At 38.8% G+C, this 26,206-nt stretch overlaps 1 protein-coding gene across 1 annotated transcript in view; it reads left to right on the top strand.

The window, feature by feature from the left end:
- MAP2K5 (mitogen-activated protein kinase kinase 5) overlaps window positions 1–26,206 on the top strand; it is a 131,459-nt gene that overhangs the window by 61,944 nt on the left and 43,309 nt on the right. The window contains exons 13-16 of the mRNA XM_009579158.1: window positions 201–274; window positions 1,202–1,252; window positions 4,805–4,876; window positions 17,679–17,708. Coding sequence (XP_009577453.1) covers window positions 201–274; window positions 1,202–1,252; window positions 4,805–4,876; window positions 17,679–17,708 — 227 coding nt within the window. The remainder of the gene's footprint in view (window positions 1–200; window positions 275–1,201; window positions 1,253–4,804; window positions 4,877–17,678; window positions 17,709–26,206) is intronic.

Below are 26,206 nucleotides of genomic sequence, written 5' to 3'. Positions count from 1 at the left end.
ACATGGATTATCAGTATTTGAGAGGTACAGATATAATGTCATCCGTGCTACTGACTGTTACAAACCAGAGGTTGCATTTGAAATATATCTTTGAAATATTTCCTGTTAAAATCCATCATGCCAATATTCGTAATGACCTCTGTATATACGATGCGTGTCTAGGATAATATATATTAAATCCAATTTTGTTCCCTCAACAGATGTGAAGCCGTCTAATATGTTGGTGAACACGCGAGGCCAGGTGAAGCTGTGTGACTTCGGGGTGAGCACTCAGGTAATTCCCCCTTTAGATATCTGCCCGCTCTCTTTCTAACGTCAAAGTCACCTGGCTGCCAGACAAACAGCCCCACAGCAAGCTCCCCTCTGCTGGGACAGCCCTATTCATTTTTAATCTCTGGGCGACTTTTCTTCATCTGAATATGATTGTTCATTGTTTAATGACAGTAAAAACTGCTGATATTGTAATTACTACTTACGAATAGCAAACTTCATTGATATGCAGCTTTGATATGAAAGCGTTTTGGCCAGACAAAAGGGAGGGCAGAACGAGAGATGTGTCTGGGGAGCCCAACTGGCCCACAATAAAAATTAATATTGGGAGTAACAATAGTGGTGGGCTTTTACAATGTGCAGCACAAATTTTAATTAATTTCCATTTTGGGCCTCCCTGGAGAACTTCTCTGATAGTGACCCATGAGCTTGCTGTGATGTTGATTTGAATTTCAGCACCTTTACTCTCAGCCAAACATGAGGACCAAAGAGAAGGTCAGCCTTGTATTATAAGTTGTCAGAGTCTGTTGTCCCTCCAGCGTATTTAGTGCTCGTTGCATTCAAGTGATAAATGTGGCTTTATTCACATCTTGAGCCAGCTGACTGAAAAATGAGTGCGTTCAATCCTACTTCAAATTGACTTTATATCAGACTAGTTTGGGGTACTAAAGCGATAAGCATCCTGTTTAACAGAATTGTTTAAGGTTATCTGCCATAAACTGTAATGCAGTGCTTGTTTAAATTGGAACTCTCATTCCGAACAAAAGAGAGATTTAATCATTTTTAATGCCTTTGCAGATAAATTTGTTCCCTTTTACATAATTTTTAGTTGATTTATAGGAATGATGATTGTAGGTTAAATGAGGAATAATTGCCCATTTTATTTCCACATTATCTTTATATTGTTCTAACAGACTGTTTTGTCTGATAGCTGGTGAATTCTATAGCCAAGACGTATGTTGGAACAAATGCTTATATGGCGGTAAGTGGATTTATGCAGGAATAACATTTAAATAGAATTATTTGTTCACAGTCTTGTTCTGTGTAATGCAGGATATACTCTAAATCAATTCTCAAACTTCATCCCTCCCCATCCCCAGCATAAGCTGTGTCTTAATTGTGTGTGCCACCAAACAATCCCTTTTACTGTCTCACAGACCCACTCCCTTCCTCTCTGTGCTCACCTACCAGCCCTGTGACAACTGCACTTCTTGCTGATATGGAAGAGTAATATTGGAAAAGTGTTTCTTTCATGTATTTTTAGTTGTCTTTAATGCATTGTAACAGCTGGGAACAAAGAAGGGAGCCCGTTCAACATAAAAAAGCAGCTTTCCACTGACAGGCTGCAGCTCCTTGCGGACCGCTGACGGTCCCGTGCTCTGAGCCTGCAGTTTAGCAAAGTATTTAGACATGTGCAGGAGTCTCATGGACTTCTTGATACCTAAGCACCTGTGTGGGTGTTTCGCATGTGAAGCTGCTATGTAAATTTGAACCTAAAATATTTGGACTAAGAATTTTAGGGCATTAAATTGCACGTTGTGTGATCTTCATACCATATCTACCAAGTCATCAATATGTTTCACTTTTCTGGATAAATTTTGGTCAGAATGCTTCTTATGATGAGACTGCTTTTGTCCTTTTTCTGTATGTTAAAACATAAATTCCCATCATTTTTAGATCAAAGTAAAACATTGCTGAAGATGTATCATTTGGGGGAACGCTGCTGCTGTTAGCTAGGGTGAGAGGTTTGGGTTTAGCAGTTCTAGCTGACCTGACAACTGGCGTGTGGTGTTCATGTCTTTGAGATTAATACCGTGATGAGAGCCAGTCTGAAAGCAAACGACAAAAGTTAGCCTGTATTTTCCATTAGATCAATTTTAGTTTAACAGATGTGAAAACTTAAATGCTTCGGTTTAGAACAGTGTATTAACTTCGTCTTTTATTTTTGGCCATTAAAATTCTTTTAGCAAACTACATATGTGGTAATATTAATGAGGAAAAAATAAGTGTTCAGCTTGTTTAAAAAAAAAAAAGTGCAAACGATGCAAAGTGGTTGATACTTGTATTTTTCAAACCTCAGAAAAAAAGGAGAGAGAAATCCATGACCTTTAATCGCTTTCAAGTATTTTTTCTTACTTTCTTGTGAGAAGAAAGCAGACCAGGGTGTACATTTATTTGCTGAGTGCTTTTCTAGTCAGGGTGTACTCATTATGTAGCTTCTGAAACACTCGTGTCACCATCCTGGGAAGAGTTGGGCTATCCTGTGTCATCAGAATATTATTTGCAGAAAAATGTTTTAAAAAAAAGAAAGGAGAGAAGGAAATCTGGTCTTCTATATTACCACTTTTGCTAGTAAGCCTGCTGATTTCTACGCCTCCGTTTTCTACAAGAACGAGAATATAGCGATTCAGACAAATAAACAGGTTCAAATTAATCAACTTTTCCAACTCAGCTGTTACTCTTAGAGTGGTCTTAAGCAGATCTGAGAATTAAATTGTATTATGCTTTTAGTGTACAAATCAAGATTACTGTTCTCTTTCCCAGGTGTACATTAAATAAATTACTTTTTTTTCTTATTGTTTATGGATGAATGTAATGCATTAATCCATTAACTGAGAAAGAGAAGCTTAAGCGAAAACGTACTTGATCTGATTTCTTGTGTTAAAATTGTTTTACTTCTGAATGAGTCATTTGTCGTCATCAAATTTACAGTCTAGTCATCAAAAAATAATGAAGGTTGTAAGCTTTGGTTTGCCTACTTGGCAGACCGTGAGTGAATTTGAAACCATTAAAAAATTGAGGTTTCTGTTTAAAATAAGCAAGAAAAGCTTTTTGATTGAGAAATTAAAATTTCCAACAAACATACATTTTCTGTAAAATCATTTTATCACCACTTTATATAGAAAAAAATTTTGGATTAAAAAAATAACCAGTTGAAATTTTTAAGAGAAAATATTTTTGAGCTGTGTATCCTTAGGATGATCTCTGTGTTGCACACTTTACTTATGCATAAGTTATTCTTATTTTCATCTTCTTTTCCATACTTTTAAATTCATCTGACTAGACTTTTTGTTTAAATCTGCAAATTATTTACTTGCCGCTGTCTTCTGTGAATACATAATTTTTAAATATAAGTTGCTGTTTAAAACTTGAGCTTTTATAACGGAAGAATAAACAATTTAATATTGCTCAGTGTGAATTATGCATCTGATTTGGCGGCTCAGGAAAGGCCAGGGTCTCATCTGCAGTAAAAAGATCTGCGAGTGTTACCATCTTGCCACAGGTGCGGTGTCTGCTGGTAATAAAACATGCTTGGCCAGGATAGCCCATACCATGTTATGTTATAAAGGCAGATGTATCTGTCATATCTGCATCTGTATGAGGATCTTTGTCGTATAAAAGGATGCTTAAAAATCATGTTCCTATACGATGCTGCTGCAAACATTTCTAAGATACGCTGACCTAGGCTAACTATACAAGTAAGATTTTTGGGTCACTGTTCAGCTCAAAATAAATGAGGCTCCGTCAAAAAGATTTTGTTCCAGTTACATTCTGGGGTGGTTTTTTAGGTTATGGCAGTTTTGGAAGGCTATCCTTAAAGATAATGTGGGCAGCACTGTGTTTTTTACTTAACATTCATGCTGCGATAAAAGCTCTTGACCTGGGATTAGCAGTGCAGGGTAAACATCTGAAAACACATTGGACTGGCACTAATTTGGGAGTTTGTTTTCTAAAAAAGGTCTCTGGATTATTAAAGACTAAAAATACAGCCAGTGCTTTGTAGGTGGTTGGGCTAGACAGGTGCATTAACAGCACAGTGGGGAGAGAAGTCTCATGGAGCCTTTTATTGTTACATTTCATGCTGTACTTGACCTTGGAAATGCTTAAATTGTAGCTTTCAAGTAAAAACTAGCAGTTATATTTTACAGCTCTCTATTTCATGAGGCATTAAACTTGCTATTAACAGTTTTGAGTGAAGTCTTTTTTTCTATAGGTCAAAAATGAAATTAAAAAGTATATAAAATAAAATTGCTGGCATGTGACTTCATTGATTCTTTTAGCTTCGATAACTTTGCTTTTTAAACCATATTTGCTCCCCAACCCCTTGAATCAACATCAGGAGCCCGTTTTCCTAGCGTACCTTGCTGCCGTGCCTGGGCTTAGCAGTAGATGGATATACCATTGGACTCTCACAACTTGACCTTGCGCTTTGCTGCGTATGTGCAAGCCATTGGCTTTTTTGTTGGATAAAACAGCCCAAACACAAATGCCAAGGTCAGCTTTACAAGGTGCATAGCAATGCATAGCCACAAGCCTGAGCATAACGGAGTCCTTTGCTCTTGCAGAGGAGGCAAAAATAAATAAATAAGTTATGTTTGAGGAGTGGATTTGCACTCTGCCAGGTTACTTGGTGAGCTTTAAGCTTCTTTGCATTTTCTCAGTTGATTTGTTTGCCCTGGGCTAGCTTTTGTGGGATAAGTACGTACGTTTGTTTGCTAGGCTCAAGAAGATGTTTCTTTCCGTCTCTTTGCAGCCTGAGCGGATTTCAGGAGAACAGTACGGAATTCATTCGGACGTTTGGAGTCTAGGGATTTCCTTCATGGAGGTATGCAAATATCTATCATTTTCATGTGCACATTGGAAGAATCAAATGAAATCTAACATCAAAATATTTTAATGTAGTCTTTGTATACTCTTTTATATGTGCATGCTTTTAACTACTGCTAACTTTCTTGGCTGTATTTAGAATGGGTTTGTTCTTACTGCATTTAATTTGGTTAGATACAAAGAGCCTCTGTGCAAACCATATAACAGTCTTAAGCCCTCTAATAAAACTCCATGTGAGAGTAAGAAGTAGGGCCTGGTACATGGATACCTCTGGGATTGAAGATGATGGTATTTATTGCATCTTTGCAGGCCAGGACAGAGTGGGCTATTATTAGGGTTAAAATAGCGTTATGCAGATTCAAGGTTTGAGCTGGTTAATGGCCTTGCAAAATCTTCACGGAAATATTTGCACGATAGTAGGAGTCTCTCCCTGTGTGATTAAATAAAGTGTTTGAATTTAAGTGTTCACAAGGGCTTTTAGAAAGATTTCTCACAAAGATAGTTTCAAGCAGGAGAAAGTCTTATCAAAATGAAGCAGTTCAAAGAGAATGTGGTCGTAAATGCAGTCATTCAGGAGAAGCCATGCTTTCTGCAGCCAGAACAAGTTTCCTTGGATTCAGGAAAAAGGTGGTTTTTTCAGCTTAGGGTTCATCAGATCTTTAAAGAAACATGAATTTCAATGGCTTTATAAAAACGGACGATTGTTTATAGGAAAGATAACCTAGAGCGTATAAGTTCAGTAGAAATGCCTGTGTTGTGATCGTGTCTTGACCAGTAAAATCAGTTCTGGCTTGGTCTGGTCCGGGAGAAGGGACAGGTAGCTCTGGTCTGGTGGTGACAGAAGGGTATGTTGACGCTGGCCTGGGCTGGCCACAAACAAGCCAGCCTCGCTTGGAAACCCTTGTAGCCTTGCTAGCTCGAGCAATGAGCTCTGAGGAGAGTTTTTCAACTCAAGGACAGTTGTTTCCTCCTATAAGAACAGTTCATTCAAACCGTCGATGACTTGCATCATCTTTCGTGCACAGCCCGACAAAGGTGTGATACGATTAACTGAAAAATATAGGTGCCCTTCCCTTTTTTTCTGGTATCATATAGTATCATTAAGGTGAAGCTGAATATACCTTTTGGTGAAGTGCAACTGATGTTTTTAGCAGAAGATGAGATAGAAGTTAAGTAGTCTTGGTGCTGGCCCTCTGCATCTAGGCAAGTTTCACATTTTGTAGCCTGAAAGTTAACCAAGACTATTGTTATGTTTTCAAACAATAAATTCCTTGCCAAATCAGTTTTAACCAAAATGAAAATACTTAATGCCGAATCATTGCATTCAGATCTTGTAAATCTTTTCCAGAGTCTGACTGAAGCTAACTCTGAATTACAATAATGACATACTTTAACGTGTCACAGGGGATGCAGTACTCTTAATTTGTTTTACTGCAAATTTTAATGGTTTGTGATGCTGGAGAGCCATCACAATTTTGGGAGAGATACAGAACATACTCACGCATTCTGTAAAAGAGTCTAGCCGGCAAAGGGCTAAAATGATACTGCATTACGTTAAGACTTGACTATGGTATTCTTCCTGATTCACGGTGGAATAGAGTGATATAAATGCAGAAGTCCTATCCAGCAAACATTTACTGGTTCCTTTGCTGAATAAAAGATGTATTTCAATGTGCGGCAGCAATATGATGATTTACCACCTAGACCAAGATATTTGGAATTTAGTGTAGGATTACTAGTAGGTAACCTGGCTGGTCGTGAATTTGATTTGAAGGATGAATTTTGCATTATATTAGCCAACATTAGGAAAACTCCTTTAATTTGCATTTGCTCTCCTCTTTTAAACCTTCTCAACTTTTTTTTTCCTCTCTCACTTTCCACGAATGTCTTCTGAACCAGATGTACAAAAAACAATTTGGTTCTGTGTGCTTTGTTAATTGGTATGTCATCTGGTCCTCCGAGACCTCTCTTCAACATGATCGCTGTTTTATTGAAGTGGTTTGAGTGATGTGTTAAATGATGAAAGCAAGGACAGTGGCTTAGAAAAATGTCTCAAAAAAGGTGAAGAAGATGCTCAAAAAGCCACACAAGGTCACTGTCATTAAAGTAACACTGTATTGACATGGGGATTGGAGTGGAGACACCCAGGCTCTTGTTGATGGAACTGTTAAAAAGGGAAGTTAGCATTTGCTGTAGGATTTTAAAATCATCTCCACCTAGAAGTATAATACTCCAATCCCTACAACTTCAAGCTAGCACAGTTATAGCATGTTAATGTAAAAGAAATGGCATGTTGGGACCAAGTTAGCAAGGACTGTTCTGACGTATGGTAACATAAAATAGCAGCTAAGTAAATCTTCTCATTTTCTTTAATATTCTTCTGAGCCTTTAAAATGTCTTTAATTTCTTTGCTGCAAAGCTATGTGTAATGAGAAACTGAACTGTTGCTTTTGAAGCTTAAGAAAACTGCCCCAAAAAAGTTGCTAGCAGAGTGTGAAAAGTATTAGATGTGGATACCACCTAAGTTTTGAGAGATGGGGAGCATTCTTGTTCCTTTTGAAGTAAGAGGTGTCTGAGGCTGTTCAGTCTTCCCTTTGCCAAAAGAAAAAGGAAAAAAAAAAAAAAAGAAGAAATGCTGTTAGCTTTTTCATTTTTTTGAGTTTGCATTTCTTTCTTCAGGATTTTTTGAAGCGAATTTAAATTAAAATTAAATTTAATATATAATCTGTAAAACTTTAGAAGTGTTTCATCACAAATAGTTTATGTGTTTTCATGAGGTTTTTAGATGTTTTATTTAAGTGCTCTTGGGTTGACAAAGCAAGTTCAATTTAAACCAATGACATTGCTGTCACTACATTGAAGACTGTGTCAGCATTTTCATTATAAAAGCTGTTTTTCAGGGGTTTCTATATCAGTCATAAAATACACTCCAGGCTGACTGGGCTGAGTCTGAGTTCTCTTTGCATTCTGTAACCGATTCAGTCTCCCTCCCAGAACCGTGCCCTGCACAGGAGGATAAATTAGATTGCCTAATATTTCTTATTACTCTCCAATATGACTCTAATCCTACCTTGCATGGCTGCTATCCAAAAGTGAACTTCAAAGCATCCAAAATGGGATAAAATACATCCTGTTGGTTTCTGATAGGCAGCATTCTTGTCCAGTGGTGCCTTTTTGTGGGGATGTTTGAGGAGTAGGTATCCTACCGTCACCTTCAGCTGCGCTGCTTCTCCTGGGATAAGAGACTGCTGTAAGAGACAAGAAGCTGGGTGAGAAGAGCTTTGGTGGGACCCTGCGGGGCTGGTGTGTTCTCAGGTCCTCTTGCTTCCACAGCCTCCACCTGCTTCTCCTGGTTTGCTCTTCTGCTTCTTGGTTTTCTCCTGGATTTTACCATCTCAAAGCTGCCTGCTGAGGAGCACTGGCATGCTCTCGAGACTATACGGAGGACCGAAGTCTCCTACATGTCATGAAGAGAGGTGGTAGGTGAGGAGAAGGGAGTTTTGGGAAGGGAATGGAATTGAATTGTAATCTGAGTTGTTCGTTGAGGCAGAGTGTAGGCTTGCAGATCTTTGCCAGAAGATCCAGGGCTCATTTTATCTATAGATAGAATTCATATTATATTATATTGAAATGCAGGAAATTAAAGTGTTGGAAGTAGAACCAGTAAGTTTTGGAAGTAGAATATGAGCTCATGTACTTGGCTAATGATAACGTTTTGCACCTCCTTTTGTATCACATCCTAGTCTCTACTTTCCACTGTCCTCTGGTGAGAAAAACAGCTCCTTTCCTGTGTTTCAGGCCTCCTTTTAAAATTAACTTTTCTTGCAAAGATTATCAGTGTTCTCTCCTTAAGGGAAAGGGAGTTTGTATATCAGTTTTAATGTTAGAAACAAGTTCTTAAAACTCCCAAAGTAAGAATTTTAAGTCTTTGGTCACCAGAGTTCTGTTATCTGTATATTTGCAAGAGCTTTCAAGAGTTGCGAGTCGTTTGTGACATTTGTGTTAAGATGCTGTTTTAAGCAATATTCCAGGCAGTCATATGACAGATTTTCAGCAGTTCCCACATGTAGGAACACCAATATATATGCAACAAACATGCCTTGCATCGTGTATTTCAGGCACACATACATATCTTTTGAGCAGGCTTAATGCTGAATGCATGCAATGTCGGCATTATGGTGTCTTAGACTCTTCAGCGCACTTGGGCTGGGAGCACAGACGGAAATGTAAGAAGAGCTCACTCAGACCATGAAGGCAAAGAGGAGGAACACGTTTGGAGAGGGTGCGAGAGGAGAAGCAGCTCTGCTTTAAGGTGATTCTCTTAAAGCACTTCAGTTAAGATGTTTCACTGCATAAAACTGATGTAAAGGCTCATGTATATGTAAGCTGGTCAAGGAGAGGAGGTTTCAGAAGAATTCTTTCTAAGGAGTCTAAAATATGTGGTCAATCACATATCATCAGCTTTGAAGTGATAATGGTTCAAGATCAAGATTGTGAGCTGATCTGCAGGAATTCCTGCAGACCACCATTTTGTCTTCTGCAGGATTTCACTTACGTGTGGACATAATTTTACGCCCTTACCTAAACAATAGTAGGTAGACAGATGTGGGGGGAAATCTGAGACCTGAAGCTTGGTGGTGCAGCATAGCTTTCTATAGTGGCACTGGAGACTTGGTGAAGGTTTTGTAGAAAGGCATACAATCGTGATGGGGCAACTGTGAATGTCTGTGTGACTGCTGGAAGCAGACACAGACCATGCAGTGACCTCCAGTGTCAAAAGCTACACTGAGTAGAGGCAGGAGGAATATTAATTAAAATAGCCCATCAGAAGATGACAAGGGTCAAGCTTAAATGGGAAAGGAGAATTTGCATTTAATCTCCATGCAGAGCAGGAGTCTTGATATTGTAACAAAATACTTGGCTGAAGTGAGGTGTCTCCGATCAAGTGACAGTTCTTACTGGACTTGTCCTTTCTTTTTGTGTGCTTGGAATGAGCAGAATTTTGTTCTGCGTGTTTAAACTGGAGAGACTGGGAAAGGCCTTGCCATGGTGATGCTGCTGGTGCTGGTAGAGCCACTGAGAGTGGCTCGTAGCAGAAGGCATGAGGTCATCATTAAGCAAGCATGTGAAGAGCATGATTTCCCTATTCCGACACTGAGAATTCAAGAAGTTCTTAAATTAGTGCATTAGATGGATCTGGGCACATTTCAGTAGATACAGTATGAAGTGTCTTAAATTACTCTTTTTTTTTTTTCCTTTTTTTTTTTTACTTACTGAATTCCAACCTTCTCTAAACTAATAAAAAACCACAAGCTTCACTTCTGTGCCCATCCTTCTAATAACCAGCAATGCTTGGATATGATGGGTGTTTACTTTGTCACTGCAAGTCATTCTAAATAATATTAATATTAGTGAAAACTTAAACCAAGTGTTTCTGAAAATGCTGGATTACCATCTCTGTGGGCTGACATCTTCTCTCTGCCGATTGCAGGACCTCGGGCGGCGCTGGTTTCTGTGGCCCCAGCCCGTGGCTAGACCCTTCCTGAAAAGGAACCAACTTTATGGAGAAAATGTTTCATTTCTGGCCCTTTTTTGGTTTCATGAAGTATGGCTGAGAGCAGACTCATGCCTTGAGTCCATGCAGCTTGGACCATGGATAACTGCATAGGTGGGACTACTTAGTAACGGACATCTTTCATTTAGGATTAAGGAAAGCAAGAAAATAAAAAGTGCCTTTTTGCAATGAGCCTCACCTTGTTACTCTCTGGTTTTAAGGACTGTAGTAGTGTGGTGTTGGTGACTTGTATGGACAAATCCTCGCACGCGTCACTCAGCATTGAGAATGGCTGTAACACATGCAAAATTTTGCTCAATAACTTGAATTGTTCTTGTTGTAGAAAATTTATGTAGTTTTAATAATTCTGTACAGAATGATGCGTTTCAGAAGCTTGTTCTTAGGAAAAAGCTGGCCTACATTTTTATTATTTTTTTTCCCTTGAGCTATTTCGAGCAATTTCTCCAAGCAGTGGCCATTAGCTCCGTTTCCTCGTCTGCCATCTTCAGTGGCCACCAGGATGAAGACAGACAATGTCCAGCTACATCACGATCTTTGTGGTAGCGGAATTAGAAGTAAAGGTACCAGTGCCTGAGGGTTGGGTCATGAATTAATAATTGCTGTGTGGTGGGGGAGGCCCGTCAGAATAGCTGAAAATGGGGAAGTTGCCTCGCAGAGCGCTATCAATCACTCAGTGACCATAACTTCCAGTAATTAGTGTATTTTATGGGCCTTTGCTTCAGTGACTCGGAAGCACATATGCTCCACTCACAGCTAAACTTAGCCAGAGTAATATTCCAGGATGATTTATCCGCTTGCTGCACTGGGATGTAACCCTATATTAGGTGAAGATTGTGAACTAAGCTGCAATAAAGTATAAGTTTAGGTACAGTTTGCGCAGGTTGAGACCTCAATGTATCATCTTTCTCAGCAATTGCTCTTAGGCCACTGCAGGCAGTCTGTGCGGCAGTGAAATAAATAATACAGTTCTCTACCTGAGTAGATAGATGAGCGGACAATTAATACACCATCAGCTGTGGTGTATTTGTAATATATAGGATTATGTAATATAGATTAATGTTCCCTGTTCTTAGACTGTGCAGAATAGCTGTTTCTACTTGTAAAAAGTCAAAAATTTAGAAATGTTTGTCAGTTGAGTCTGCCTTTCCCTGTTATTTAATTGGTTTGTAATGGCAGATGAGCTCTCTCGTGCCAGTGGAGATGGAGAACAGCGGTGCTGCTGCTTCCCTGAAGTTGAGCTGCATTTCCACCAGCATAACCGAATTTAACGGTTTTTTTCCTTTAGGTATTGAATCTAAATCCAGCAAACAAATAAGCGGGAAGCCTCTCTACTCAAACAAGTAGTCTCATTAATCTTTATGGACCATTTGTGTGAGTTTTGCACCTGACAATTTCCATAGATTGGCCCTGAAAGGCCCTCACTTTTTTCCCTTTGGAAAAGGCGCTGCTATTCTGAGCAACACCTTTGAAGATGGAGCGGTAAAAACCTGGTAATATCAGGAATTTGTGGTGAGGAAGAAATGTGCAATTTAATCATGATTGTCTGCAGTCTTTAGTTTGCAGTGCATTTACTATAGTTCATATTTAAAAGAAGTCAAAGTGAAACTAATTATCTTTAATTAAGGTGAATTAGGCTTTGATTTTTAATATATTTTATGTAGAGAGATCTCGAACTCATCTGCTCAAGCCAAGGAATGTCCCAAAGGTTATTAGGGCATATTTCTGTTGGGCCTGACGGTATTAGTAATAACCTTCTTCCTCATAGTCCTAGACATGAACAAATATGTCACTTCATCAGTCTCTGTTACCCGCGCTTATGCCCCTCCGCAGGGGTCGCAGATTCCACAAGTTATCAGCTAATGGCGTTATACATTAAAAATTGAAGCTTTCCTCACTCTGAGGCCTTTCAAGGCTTTGTTCTTAAGCCCCAGACACTTTGGAGTGCAGCTGCAAACTATAGGCAGAAGATTAAATTAATTTGTAACTCTTTTTTCGTCCTGCATTACTAAATCCTGCACATTTAATTGAAACCCTACTTCAAGATGCTTTGTGTTTCTGTTCTTCTTTGTTGTCAGTTTAACCTCAGAAGCACTTTAACGCTGGTAAATTGCTGTTATATCCTTTTGGATTCTTTTTTTTTTTTTAAACTGTGCAATAAGAGGACAGTGAAATTGATATTAGAAGGAAAGAAAAATCTTAGAGTAGTTTTTGAGGTATTTAATATTTATTAAGGTCCATACCCTGCAGAGTTTCAGGTGATTTTAAGCCATCTATCTAGGAATGTATAAATTGGTCTTGGAATGAAATTTCACCTAGGGAATTTTATGTTATCCAGTAGTTAAGTCTGATTTTTAAAGTTTCCTATGTCTCAATGTTCTGAAGTGGCGGCTGCTTTTCCATAAAATGAGGGTTTAACTGCAGAGCACAATCTAAATGCAAAATCCTTAGATGGAAATTTAATTGTGTAAAATGTGCACAAGGTAATTAAGAACAAATTTTAGAACATTTCAGACTATAAAGTCCTCCTTCGGCTAGATCACTAGCGATATTGTAAGTGCTTATTTTCAATTTGCAGTTATGCTGAGAAACATGGAATGTGTCTAAATTAAGAATAAAAACATGCCATGCTTTTCAGTATAACTGTAAATTAAAAAACAACTTGCACAACATAGACAATAATCTAAGTGGGAGACTTTATTGCCTGAGTGTCCTAAAAATATGTTTTGAACTCCCTTCCCTCAGTCACTTTCTGAACAGGATACGGACCAAGTTGCTATTGTAATTCTTATTAACAATACACAGGCAGGCAAGTAACATTTTAAAAGAGCGATGTAGAGAAAGCGCTTTGTTAGTGAGGATTTCTGGATTTCCATTTTCAGTTCCAAAATTATTAATTACGTTATTTCAACAAGTCATTTTAATTGTGTGTTCACGTATCTGCACTTTAAATGTATGTATTTGAGAACAGGTTAGAGTTGCTTTCCAGCCCTTCTTATGGCTGCTCAGTACAGAGGGTTTAGGCACCTGCCTCTACCGAAACTGGCTGCCTCATGTTCTTTTTGCTTTCCCCTATGTGTTTTTAGATATACTTTGATAAAAATCAGCCTACATGCACACTGTACCTCTGCCTGTTATTTAATAATCTGGGATTATTTCTCAGTTTATCAAGTACTGGTTTAAAATCTGATGGTGCACCCCATACATGCATCTGCACCTCTGACCAAGTCTGGGGGAAGGCTCCTATCAGGTACTTGCATTTGGAAGTGCACATCATTTTTCAGGACACAACCTCACTGAACGCCGTAAGATGAATGTTTTAAGTGCTCTGATGGGCTACTTCTATGTCTAAGAAAGTAATAGTTTTTAAAAAAAAAACCACACACGCCACTATCCCCCCAAAAAAACCCAGACATGTAGTTGCTCTAAAGTGAAATAGCATAGGAAAGTGTTATTCTGACATATGACCATGACATGGTCTGATTCTCATTTATATTTCCATATCGATGCTGGCATTGCAATTCACTGGGCCTTTTTAAAATGATGGTTTTTACAGTTCTTGTGTAGAGGGAAGGTATCCATAGGGAAACCAGCTCCTTGAAGTTCAGGCATTCCCTTCTCCCCTCCTTAGTATCCAGAGCTGCATAAAGTACTGATCAGTTCCCGAACCTAACTAGTCTGAATGGAAATACTGTATTTTTGTTATAATGCCTTAAAAACAAAATTGCAAGCTCCTGAGTTTCATCGTGTAAATGCAGAGGAGATAGGTTTTGATAGTGTGTTAGTTTGGTAGTTTACATTTTTTTTGTATCCTGCATTGGGCTTGTGCTGCGTACTTTTATATGACTTCCTTGAAACAGATGATAGAGAGTATGAAAATCCCTTTAGTGAAGCTCTAATCTGTTTGTTTTTTGTTTTTTTTTTTTCCTTTACTTTAACTGTGACGCTATTTATAAATCTAAATCTACATGCAGAGGTCATTGGTTGGCTGAACTTAAACCATTTTACTTAGTAAATTTAATTAAGAAAATACAGTGCAACTCATAAGCAAATGAGTTTTTCCTAGTTTTAAACCAAACCACCCTCTTGAGTGCTGATTGCCTTGCTCGACCCCTGGTGATATAGAAACAGGCAAAATTAAAAAGGACATTAAAGCTTCATTAAATCTGAAACACATTTAGTACAGTGACATATCTGCAGGCTATTTCAGGGAAGATTACATACTCTTTGGTAAGTTTCTTAATTTATAATACCTTGACAATCTTGCAGGGAGGAAACAACTCTGACTAGATGAATCGAGTGATGGTTCAGGGGGATGCAGAACTGGCACATGATCTGTCCATGGCTGTGTTGCTTTGCAGTTCTTAGTCAAGCAGGAGCTTCACTGAGAAGAGTGTTTCTTTTTTAACAACCCCCAAAGAACTTGTTCCTGATGCATTTCGGATTCTTCAAAGCTCATTTATACACCCTGTACTTAACGTCTGGCAGAAAACTGCTCTTCCCCCAATTATTCTGCTGCCTTTGGAGCCCCTGCTGAGGCATGTGGTGGTCAGGGAGAGGAATCGACAGTGAGAATGGAAATGCTTAGTTTGAAGTCATCATCGAGGCAGTGATCGTTTTTCTGCTTAAATAAGATCGGCAGAATGATGCCCTGTGCATATAGCCATAATTATCTTCTTGTTCTACAGTGGGATAACTATTACATTCCTACAAGTCTGTAGCTCTTGTAATGACTATTCTTAAGTCAGTAGTCATTGGAAAAATCAGGATTTCTTCTACTTCTGTTCATAGAAAAGTGTTTGGCATTTATAGGTTTGTTTCTAGGCATTTATAGGCTATCACAGTAGCAGTGCTTCTTAGGATCTTGAGCAGCTTCTTGGAAGTTAAGCATGGTCCTCCCAAAAGAAAAGAAGATGAAAAAGGGTATGTTTGAGTAGCTCCTGGTCCTTAAGACTGAGCATAACAGAAAACATAGGGTCTTTGCTTAACTATTTAGCAGTATATTTCAAAGCCTGCCATCAGAGAGTGGCTGGAGTGACACTCTGAGCTGGGAGAAGCTGTGAACCAGATACAAGTGATAGAAAGGATGGCGATCAAGCCTGCTTAGCTCAGGTTGGTTTGTTACGAGGATGAATTTGCTGCAAAGAGAAGCACTGCACTCAGCACTGCATCAGAAACAAAACTGAAAGGCAGAATTCACCCCAAAGAGTTGAGTCTTACAGGCAAACCTGGAAGACAAAGCACAGAAGAAACCCAGAGGAGGAAGCTAGCTTAAATTATATCACTTTGGAGAACCTGAAGAGAGCTTACTTGTCTTGTCACCTTAATGTTGCTCCCTGTTCCAGTGTCTCTTGTAAGCCTGATTTCTTCTATATCCTGTAGGTGTTGGTCTTACAAACCAAGCAAACAGAACGATCCCCAAGTGGATGTCTACCAGCAGATCACAACTTTCAGAGAGATGAGTGGCACAATAGAAACATTTCAGAACAACTGCATATGTTATTGCTTGTAGGGATCCTTGGTCAACACCATACTGATAGAGCAGACCATAATGGTTCCTCCTCAGTCATTATGCAAACTTCAGCACAAATACTATCTCAGTATTGCAAAAGCTTCTTTTAAGAGTAGTCACCAAAAAAATTCTTTCATCTCTTTGGGTTTCTCTTGCGTGCCTCTCTTACACAAATGCTTCAAGACCTACTCTGCTTTTGTAATGTCTTTCCTCTGAGGACCTGGATGAAGTTTACTATATTTGCTAGGGCTCACAGCTAAATGGCCAGTACGATACTAGGTTTGGACAGCAACTGGAATTGCAGAAAGGGCACCATCTCTGCTGTTCTCTGGTTGCTTCCACTCATGCTGTCAGCTTCTTCTTACTACCTTCTCACAACCTTTTTCCTGAGCTGGTGAGGCTCGAGTATGTCTACTGGTCTTTGCCCCATCACTCCCCCACCTTGCTACAGCTCTGTCTATGCCGTATTGCTTGTACTTCGGATAGTTCTGTGCTGCCAGCCAGGCTGAAATTTCATCATAGGTTAGCACAGCTGCCTCAGCTGCAATCTGGCTAGGTCAAGTAACCACGGCACTGAGGAGCTCAAATACCAGTGGCAATACAAGTGCCGTGAAACAGCCTTCGCCCAGCCCTGACGTGTGGTTTAGCCTTTGCAGTACATGACATGATGGCTTAGATCTTCACATTGATGCTTTTGCTCAGTCTGACACAAATATACCTTGTTTATCATGCAGACAAAGCAACGATAACAGTGCATCCATAACCTTTTTGGTAGACCACCTCCTGAAGCTTGGTAAGGGGAGGATTCACCAAGGTTAACTGGAGTGTAGAGAAGCTCATCTGCTATGGCTTCTCCAGAAAGCAGGTCAGAACAGAACTGCTCTGAATGCCCTTTTGGAGGAGTCTGTGTCCACTCTGAAAACCCTTGCCCTTCACTGAATAGTACACAAAATAACTTAAACTAGCTGTATTTTGCTGAAATTGTTTCCAAGGTTCAGATACCAAATGGGAAACCTGAAGTCTTGTACGAAGAATTTATCACGGAATATTTATTAGCTATGGCATTATGGCAACAGTAGTATTGTTGTTGGGTCCAATATTGATAATAGCAGATACTCTAGTAATGCATCAATTGACTTATAAAACAGCATGGGCAACAAATCCAGTTGATATCGTGTGCAATTGAAAGTAGATCTGAAGAAACGACAGTGTCATTTTGCAGGTGCCCTGATCTCTCTCCAGATCCCACTCGCAGGTTCCTAGCTGGGTTTGACACCGATAAGGAAGCAAACCTCAGCTATATAACCCAGATTTTACTCTGAGCCAGTTAAGGAAGGACTTTGGGAGTTCAGTGCATGCTCTACAATACCTGTTCATTGCAGATAATTATCAGTAAAGGTCAGTGTCGTTGGCCTCGCTATCGAGGCTGAACTGGTTTAATTTAGAGAGTCCTCAGGAACTTGGGCATCAGACAGTGTTACTGAGTGGTACAGACAAAAGAGCTTGAGAAATACTGAAATACTCAGAAATGTAGAACAAGGGTAATTGTTGTGAATGACTCCATTCTAAATACAGCTCTTTGTGTGTTTTCAGAATTACTTTTGCTGACATTTTCCAATTTGTACAATAGTAAGAGTTGAGTACTTTTCTCTCTTTAAGAAAATGTGCCCTCCATGCAAATCTATATAACTAGACAAATATTATTTCCTTTCCCAGCTTGCTCTTGGGAGGTTTCCATATCCTCAGGTAAGATTGTTCATTACTGCTGTTTGCCACTGTGACATTCATTCCTATGTATGAAGGTGCAGAGAGCAATTGTGAACATTTGAGCCACATACAAATAAATCTGTCCTGTTAAATTGAAAAGTGGTATCTTGAAGGAGTCATTTAGAAGTCTCTGTTGATTTTTTTTTTTCCTCTTTTTCTCTTCTCCAAACTCTAGATTTTCTTTCCCTGGACACAATGAAAATTTGATTATGTTGATTATTGTTTTGTTGTAGATTAAAAAATAATCCAGTACGTACAACAGTGCTTTTGAAGCAGGAAGGTGTATCTACTCCTTTTGTATATTTTAATTTTTAATTCCGATTTTGACTAATGGTACAATGGTCTAAAATCTTCCCGAATCAAAAATATAATGTGAACGGAATACTTCAGGGAGCTCTGGATTCTCCCTTTTAAGAGGACCTAGTATTAATATTTTATTTAGACACTGGCATTTTCTAACTTTCCACTGACCTACTCAGTTTCATTGAAGTTGGCAGTAAAACTATTTCCATCTTCAGTGGCAATGGTTAGGCCAATGCTGAGCCCTGCATTACCACGTAGTATTTTACTTTGTCTGTATGCTTGAAAAAACATGAAGCTCTGAACAAAACAACCAATCCAGAAATAGGTTTGATGATTACTTTAAATTCTTATTGCAAGATGGATGTTAGAATTCATAGTAACAAACTATTCTGTAGTTCTTCAAATTATTCTTTCCTGGGAGAGGGGAAAAAGTGAAGTGTCCAGGGACTGAAATGAATTATTTGAATGTGGTTTTTATGTTTTCATATGTTTTATGAACACTGTTTTCTGCATCTTGGTCTATACAGATCAGAGTGCCTGGAGGCATGTCTGATTTAAAGGTGGTGTTGGTCTGTGCTCTTTAAGCATCTATTAACTTGCTATTATTATGCAAATAACTGTTGTAATACACATACTAATTTATGCATGGTTAGATTATGCAGATGCCTCACAAACATGGTTATTGAATAATAGGCTGGGACTCATTCTCTCTCCCATTTTTATAAGCTGTTTTAAGCAAATTCTCCTGACACTTTTATGGACTTGCAAAGGTTTTGCATATGTAGAAATATACTGATTTTTCGCTCTCTCATCTCCTATGGAAAATGTTTACTGACAGAGAGCTGTAGCTGGTTAGCAGAACATACTTTGCATATTTTATCCATATTTTAAAATGTACCCTCTCCTTTGAAGAGAGGATTGAAAAAGAAGCTCTTGTGTTGAAGTGTCCTCCATACATTGGCGTACTCACTTGTGCTCATTGAGTGTCTTGATGTTCATTGTAGATGGTGTATTATAACACTAAATCAAAGTGACATGGGATACAATTTAAGATAACCCTGTGTTCACAGAAGTGTTGGAGCTTGGGGAAGGAAGTTAGAGCGCGTACATTATGTATGATTCTAGACAAAAATTTGTTTTCTGAATTGGGAGCAAAACATGATTGCTAGTTTAAGATCCTTTTTGCTATTCTAATTAAAAAACGGATCGGGTTTGTAGAAGAATATTTGGCAAGTCAGTAGTCCATGAAATTGTATATATTTTTTTAATGTAAAACAGTTGAGGAGGTGAAACTTCAAAATGTAGCTATTACGCTTTTCAAGCAACTGCTTTTCATAAGGATTTTTATGTGAAGAATATGTATTTTAGACATGTTCTTACTTAGCTGGTCACAAGAACCCTTAGAAACCCACTCTGATTAGGGGGATAATTAGTAGGGTTTTTTTTTTTTTAGTGTCTAAATATCTATTTACCTCCCTGTGTAAGGGCCTGATTCTGCAGTCACTCACTTGAGTAAATCCTCCTCACTTCAGTGAGGCGTATTCAAATGATGGAAGTTAATCGTATGTGTGTTTGCAGAATTTGTCCCCAAATAACTTGAAGTTACTTCTCCATGAAAATGGAAAGTATGAGTACATGTTTGAGAACACCTGAAATTTTCTGCAAATGAATGTTTGTATCCAGCTGTAGCTGTGGGGAAAAAAAAGTTTTTTTCCTTTTTCTCTATTTTTAAGACACAGACAAATGGTGTGTGTAAATTCGGTTTAAATGAATAAGATTTATAGAGGGAATCATTGCAGTGTGGAAATTCCTGCAATATGCCAGTAAGACTAAGGGATGACTTTCTTTTCCTGGCCTTTAGTAGAATATTTTAATGATAGAACTTACCACTTCTCATTTTTCACATGTTTTATAAGTATTTATTTTGCTAACACTTATTCGTCACACTATCATTATTTAATCTTATATTCACAATAAAGACTTACCTTGAAAGCACTTAAGCGTGCGAGCAACTACTCATGTAAGTAAAGTTGCATATGGGTGTGTTTAGAGTTACTGCAAATTTTTTTTGTCTTGATATGTAGCTGACTTCATAATCTGTAGGTAACTGCCAAAGGTAGGGATCTGAACAAGGAAATACAAATAGTAAAGAACAGACTTTTCCACTATAAAAACTTTGCGCAGGAAACGCTAACCCTTAAAACGTAGTAAATTTCTAAAACTGTTACAGTTTTCATTGTTTTGTTGTTCGTTTTCCTGGCATGGTTTTGCAACGTGCTATTGCTTGCTTGCTGTAATGTAGAACTCCTTTTGGAAGTCGTAGGGTATGACGCTCAAAGGATTTTCTGTAGATACAAACGTAAGCACTTAAGGGTATATTCTTCCCCTGATGTGTTTGCTTAACACTATTAAAACTAACAGGAATGGTGCATGCGCTCACACACACACAAAGAATACTCTTTTGAATAAAGTTCTTTCCTACATAAACATTCAGAAAAGAAAGGAAACCCCTTTCACCGAAGCCAGTTGCTAGTCTACAGTCCGTCCAGCTTTTTAGGTATCTGAAGAAGGCACATAGGGAAAATAAGTTTCAAATTTCTTTTAAAAGTTCAACTTTAATTTATGTGATTTTGATTTTACATGGCTGTGCAGAATGAACTGTTAAAAAAAAAAAAAAAAACAAAAAACAAAAGGCCATGGCACCTCACAGTATATTTAATTAAATTTTAAGTTGGAACCCCAAAGATGTGCAGTGGCTGAACAAACTGTGAGACGTAGAGTTAATCATGTAGATTCAAATTCAGTATATTGTATAAAAACACGATGGGGGCAATGACTTGTTTAATGGTAATGCAATTTAGGAGAAATGAAAAGATTTGCCCACTAAATATTCTCGGCTTGTAGTCGAACTTTATACAAAGCAGGATGTTAAAAGGACGCCGCATCCATTAGGGAAATATTCCAAAGAAATAGGCAGTACTCAGCTGCCGAGGATTTAATCAGCTACAGGAAAGTGCGGACTACGACGACTGTATTTAAGATACTTTTGCATTTAGAGAAATGTTTTCCTTCCTTTGGCTACAATTCCAGGCCTCGCTTAATAAATTACATGAAAATGACCTGAAGTTTTTAAAAAAAAAAAAAAATCCGTGAAAAAAACCCTGTCCCCCATTCCGCCCCCTCCCATCCGGCTGCCCCCCCCAAATCTGAGCAAATACTGCCCCTGGTATTGTAAAGCTTTGAATGTTTTCACACCCCATTAATTTATTACTTCTCTTTCCTCATCTTTAAATTTTTTTTATTTTTTTTTTTCTTTTTTTTTTTTTTTAATTTCCCTTTTTCTTTTTCCTCCTTTGTGTTTGTTCAGTAAACCCCAATTACTCAGGAGGGGAACCGAAACGCTCCCGAGGCTGTACTAGATTTTGCTGTAGCGATCGCACTTCCGGAGGCCAAAACTGTCATTTAAGGTTCCTGGTGCATCTGTCTACGCCAGGCTTTTCACTGGCACCGGGAGAGTGTGAATAACAAATTGGATGCACCTGAGATTCAGATGATTAGTGTGTTTTGTGAATCTGGGCGACTTGTAAGCAGATAGCTGTAGGGGTGGGGAGGGCTAAACAGCCACCCTGGGTGAAGCTGTGCTCACACCTTGCATTTGGGATGCGCGGGGAGCGCGCGAGCATCCCGGCAGCCGGAACGCGGAGAGTAACAAATATTTCATCCTGCCTTGTCATTGATTAGAAAAGAGCCTTTAATTTCATTTCACCCCATGTTGTGATTAATTTGCATTCTTTGTCAGAAGTTAATGGAGTTTTTTATGGTTCACTCTGAAATCCTTGAAGACATCAGAGTTGATCTGATGTTTATACAACCGCCAGCGGAATTTTTTCATTTGATTGATGGAGAGCTTGATGTTATTCCAAACGGCTTTTTAAGCTGTTTTTAAGAATTATTTGAATAAAATGCAAGCAAGATATTGTTATAACGATCAAGATTATCTGTTAAAAATCTGTTTCAAATAAAGAACATGATAAGTAGAAAAAAAGATCAAAAAGACAGGAGAAATGATGAATACAGAAGATGATATTTGTTAAAATATATAATCTAAGGATTCAAATAAGTTGTTTCAAAATGTAGCGAAAGTAAGAGAGACCTTAATTTAAGGTTTTTTTTTAATATGAAGAGTTTATTTTTGCACATGATAAATAATGGGAATGAATTAGTAAAGAATTTAGTTATAGTTAGATTTTCCCCTTCCTTTTTATTCTCCCAGCTTTTTCACCTTCATTTCACCAGCAATGCGAGCACAGAGCACTGGTATCTAACTCGGAGAGACAAGACTGTCAGGCCTGTTAGTTCAACAAAATGATGACATATTACTCATCTCAAGGAAGAGGCATTCTTAAATCCCACTGCAAAGAAAACATAAGTGGATAATAGGAAATTTTATAGCCCAAGAAAGCATTCGCTGTAGACCTGCCTTTGGTCTGCTTTATAAGAAAATATACAGGCAAAAAATCCTCCGTGAAAGAAATCTGCTTTTTGCTCCTCCTGTAAGGGAAAGGTCTGTACTTTTACCAAACCCCAGCATATAAGAAGCATCGGAGAGACGATGCAGAATATTCTGCGTATGCTGGGCCAGATCCTCAGCTGGAGCAAATCAGTTCTGCTGCTCCAGGGAGATCAGGGGACAATGCAGACTTACACCAGCTTTGGGACACGGCTCTTTTTTTCAGCAGAAAAAGATTTTGCAAATTTTTTTTTTATTATTATTTCTGATACCAAAGCTGGGGATTTTTTGCAAGATTTTGTTTTTATCCTTTCATCAGCAAATTCTACCCTCGCTGTGATTTCTGCAAGTAAGATTTAATTGTAGGTCAAAAAGCTACTGTGCAAGCGCTTCCATTTAAAACAGATTAATTTATTTGCTGTATCTTAGTTTGCTAAATAATTGCATGGTTTTAAATGAAGTTGCTGCTTTCTGATCCCCGTATTAACACGGTCTAAGATTCTTTTTGTTATATGTAATCCATACTATTGACCAAATTTGGCCTGGTTTCATTTAAATGTAAGCAGGCTGTCAAGGAAAAAAATATTTAGTTTAACTTGGCATGTAAAGTAGGCATTTTACTGTTGTTTTTTCAATTGACAGAAACATCCTTTAAGCATTCATTTATTTTGTGAGAATAAATTGAGGGTTGGTTACAGCATGTTTCCTAGTAAGAAAGAAATGTTTTTTTCTTCCACATATATCATTATATCTAACCATTTAAAAGACATTAAACACTGTTCAAATGCTAATGCCAAAATAGTGACTTAAATTATTGTATAATATCTTAAATGTGATAGATTTGTGCAAATATTTTTGCTTTTATAATATATTCCAGAAATCACTGACAATATTTTAAGTCATCTGCTATTATTTTAAACTCTTACCAATTTCTTAACATAGGTTTCACTACATATATCATTCGTGAGATAATATACTTCGGATACATTTTGCTTTATTATTTTTTCTCCTTAGCCAGAAATAAGTTTGAACTTAAATTTGATTTGTCTATTAGAAACATGCTGTAGAATTTGAATTTAGTTTTAGTTTTCCAGAGGTGTTTTCTTTTCTGAAAATGGAGACATTTTAGCAAAAAAAAAAAAAAAATCTGTTAGGAATCTGAAGTATAAAGACATATTTATATTTTTATTTTAATCTTCCTGTCTGATTTTTTTTAAAAAGTGTAAAATTAATTAGCTTGGAAATGTAGATAACTAGAAAATCCTGATTTTATAATATGTTTTAATATGTTTTAAGAGTGCATTATTAGCTTACAATCTTGAAAGACTGATGTATATTTTTTTGCTTTCTAACCCTAACAATGACAGGCAGTCTGAGGGACCAGGGGTTAGGCTGTGTTTTGTGACCATCATTCCAGGACGCGTTCCGTGCCTGTTCCCCTTGTGTAAAACCTCATACCTGGTCGCTCTGACATCAGCTTCAAACCTGTGAATAGTTCAATTTCCTACAGGGGGAAAATTAACTACTACAGATAATCACCCATGGGTGCATCTTTGCGGTCAAGATGTAAGTTTGTGTTTTCCAGTTAGTTATGGCATTGTCACCCTTCACAATTTGTATTGAATAAGAAAATGGCTTAACGCAACAAGCCCTTTTGTTGCTCCATGCAATTGTTATCTTGCCTTCACAGCACAGGACTGACAGTGCTGAGACCTTTTTGACTGCGGAAGTTGAGCGAGATCCTGAAATGAAATTATGTTTGTTGCCATGAGAGCTACTTACCAGGAAGGGGGAAAAAAAAACATCCAGGAGGAAATACTGAAATTTCTTCTGAGAGATTTTTGCAAATCTGTAAAGATCTCCTGCATGAGTTGGTGCTTCTGTGGAAAGGGAGATGTTCCTGCAGTGCTTGGAAGGAAACATCTCCCCCAGTTACAGTTCCTGCAGTTGATGTCGTTGAATGACTTGCCTGAATGAAAACTTAAACCTGGGAGATTGGCTCTCCTTCGGAGGAAAGCGAGCAGTAGGTGCATTGATTTGTGTGGTTGGTTGTTTTAGGTGGCCATTTGCAAACTGTCAGCAAATATTGGATTTACTGAAAATTTACATTTTCTGCGCTCTGAACAGGCTCTGTTTGCTGGGATGAGGAGGAGGCATGGTTCCTCCCAACTCACGCAGGAACTGGAGATGAACTGAGGCAAGGGTGCCGCAGATACCTGCTCCATTTTGCCTGTTTCCTTACCAAGGGTGCAGCTGTTAAGAGCTCAGAAATGAATTGTGGCTCTCAGCCTGTTTGAGGAGCAAGAGTACCTGCTCCTCACGGGTCTGTGAGGTTGTAAGGCACTTCTGGAGATGGACGTAGCGGTCCTGACATTTGCTCTTCGCTATGTCCGTGGACTGCTAAGGCAGGGGTCTCCGCCAGAGGCCGAGGGCTCTGTTTCCAACATGCCTTGTAGGAGCACACAGCACACACGACCATCTCGTCCCTCTCTGCTGGGTGATGGTTGCTCAACGTAGTGAGGAGCCCCAAAGGCCAGAACAGCAGTGAATGATTTTGAGGTCTGGGCAGGTGTTTCCCTTCCACAGCGGCCATTCTTCTGCCAGCCCCGTGGAACCGTGGGTTTAATTCACGAGGGAGTGCAACGCTACCTGTGGTGGGCAGTCGAATGACATGGGAGGGGATGCTCATTGCATAGCGTCGTGCCTTTCATTGCCCAGACCTGCTCAGCACCTCAGTTTAGTTAGAAAACTCCACTCGTATACCCAAATTTTTGTTGCTTTGGGTTACTTCCTTTCAGATGTCCGTAGAAGTGTGTCATGTGTAGCGATCACAATTGATTTTGCAGCTCTTCGGAGAAAGCTCAGGATTTTTCTAGATGGCTTCCAGTGACAGGCTTTAGCAATTGACATTTTTACCTGTTTCTTTCCAATCTGGAAGGGACTGGCAGTGGTGTGCTTATGAGGAGGGACAGTCCTGGTGGATATTCATCTGTGCTCTTCAACACTTCCGGCTCTTGGAGGCTCTTGTTTCCTTAAGTGATTTGTTCCTCTGGTTTTCCTCATTGCAGGCTATAGTGGTAGTTGTGTGTGTAATGAACATGGAGGAGAGACGCAGGAGCATTGGTGGTTACGTCATCCTTGCTCTGTCTTCAGTCTGAACATCCCAGTTCTTTCAGTCTCTCCTCTCTAGATTTCTGGCTGTTCTTGTGGCTTTTCTTTGAACTTTCTCCAGCTGGCCCACAGCTCTCGGGGGGTACACAGGCTTGGACACAGCATGCCGGTGCTGCATGGAGAAAGGATAACCTTGTGTGTCTTCAGAGTGTACTCCTCCCTGGACATCCCACTATGGTGTTTGTCTGGGGTTTGGTTTGGTTTTTTAGCATCGTGACATTATTCCTGATCAGTTTTCCTCTTCTGTGGCATCCTCTGGGTTCTCCTGCTGTTCCTCTCTGACCTCTCTGAAATGGTCATTTCACTAAACTTGATAAACATGGGTGGCATTAAGCAAGAACTAGTTAGAACTAAACCCTGTGCCTTTATTCAGTTTCTGGCTGACCACCCTTTGTTCTTCTTATTGCACTTTTTGTGATGCTTGCAACAAGGTCTTAAAAAGCAGTTTGCTAAATTTACTGTCTTTCCTAAGACTTGCTTGTCCCACATTCCT

The sequence above is a fragment of the Fulmarus glacialis genome, unplaced genomic scaffold (genome assembly GCF_000690835.1).
Source record: "Fulmarus glacialis isolate BGI_N327 unplaced genomic scaffold, ASM69083v1 scaffold4276, whole genome shotgun sequence".
NCBI classification, from domain to species: Eukaryota; Metazoa; Chordata; class Aves; order Procellariiformes; family Procellariidae; genus Fulmarus; species Fulmarus glacialis.
Note: the sequence above shows the minus strand (reverse complement) of the source record. Positions and strands in the feature narration are given on the sequence as shown.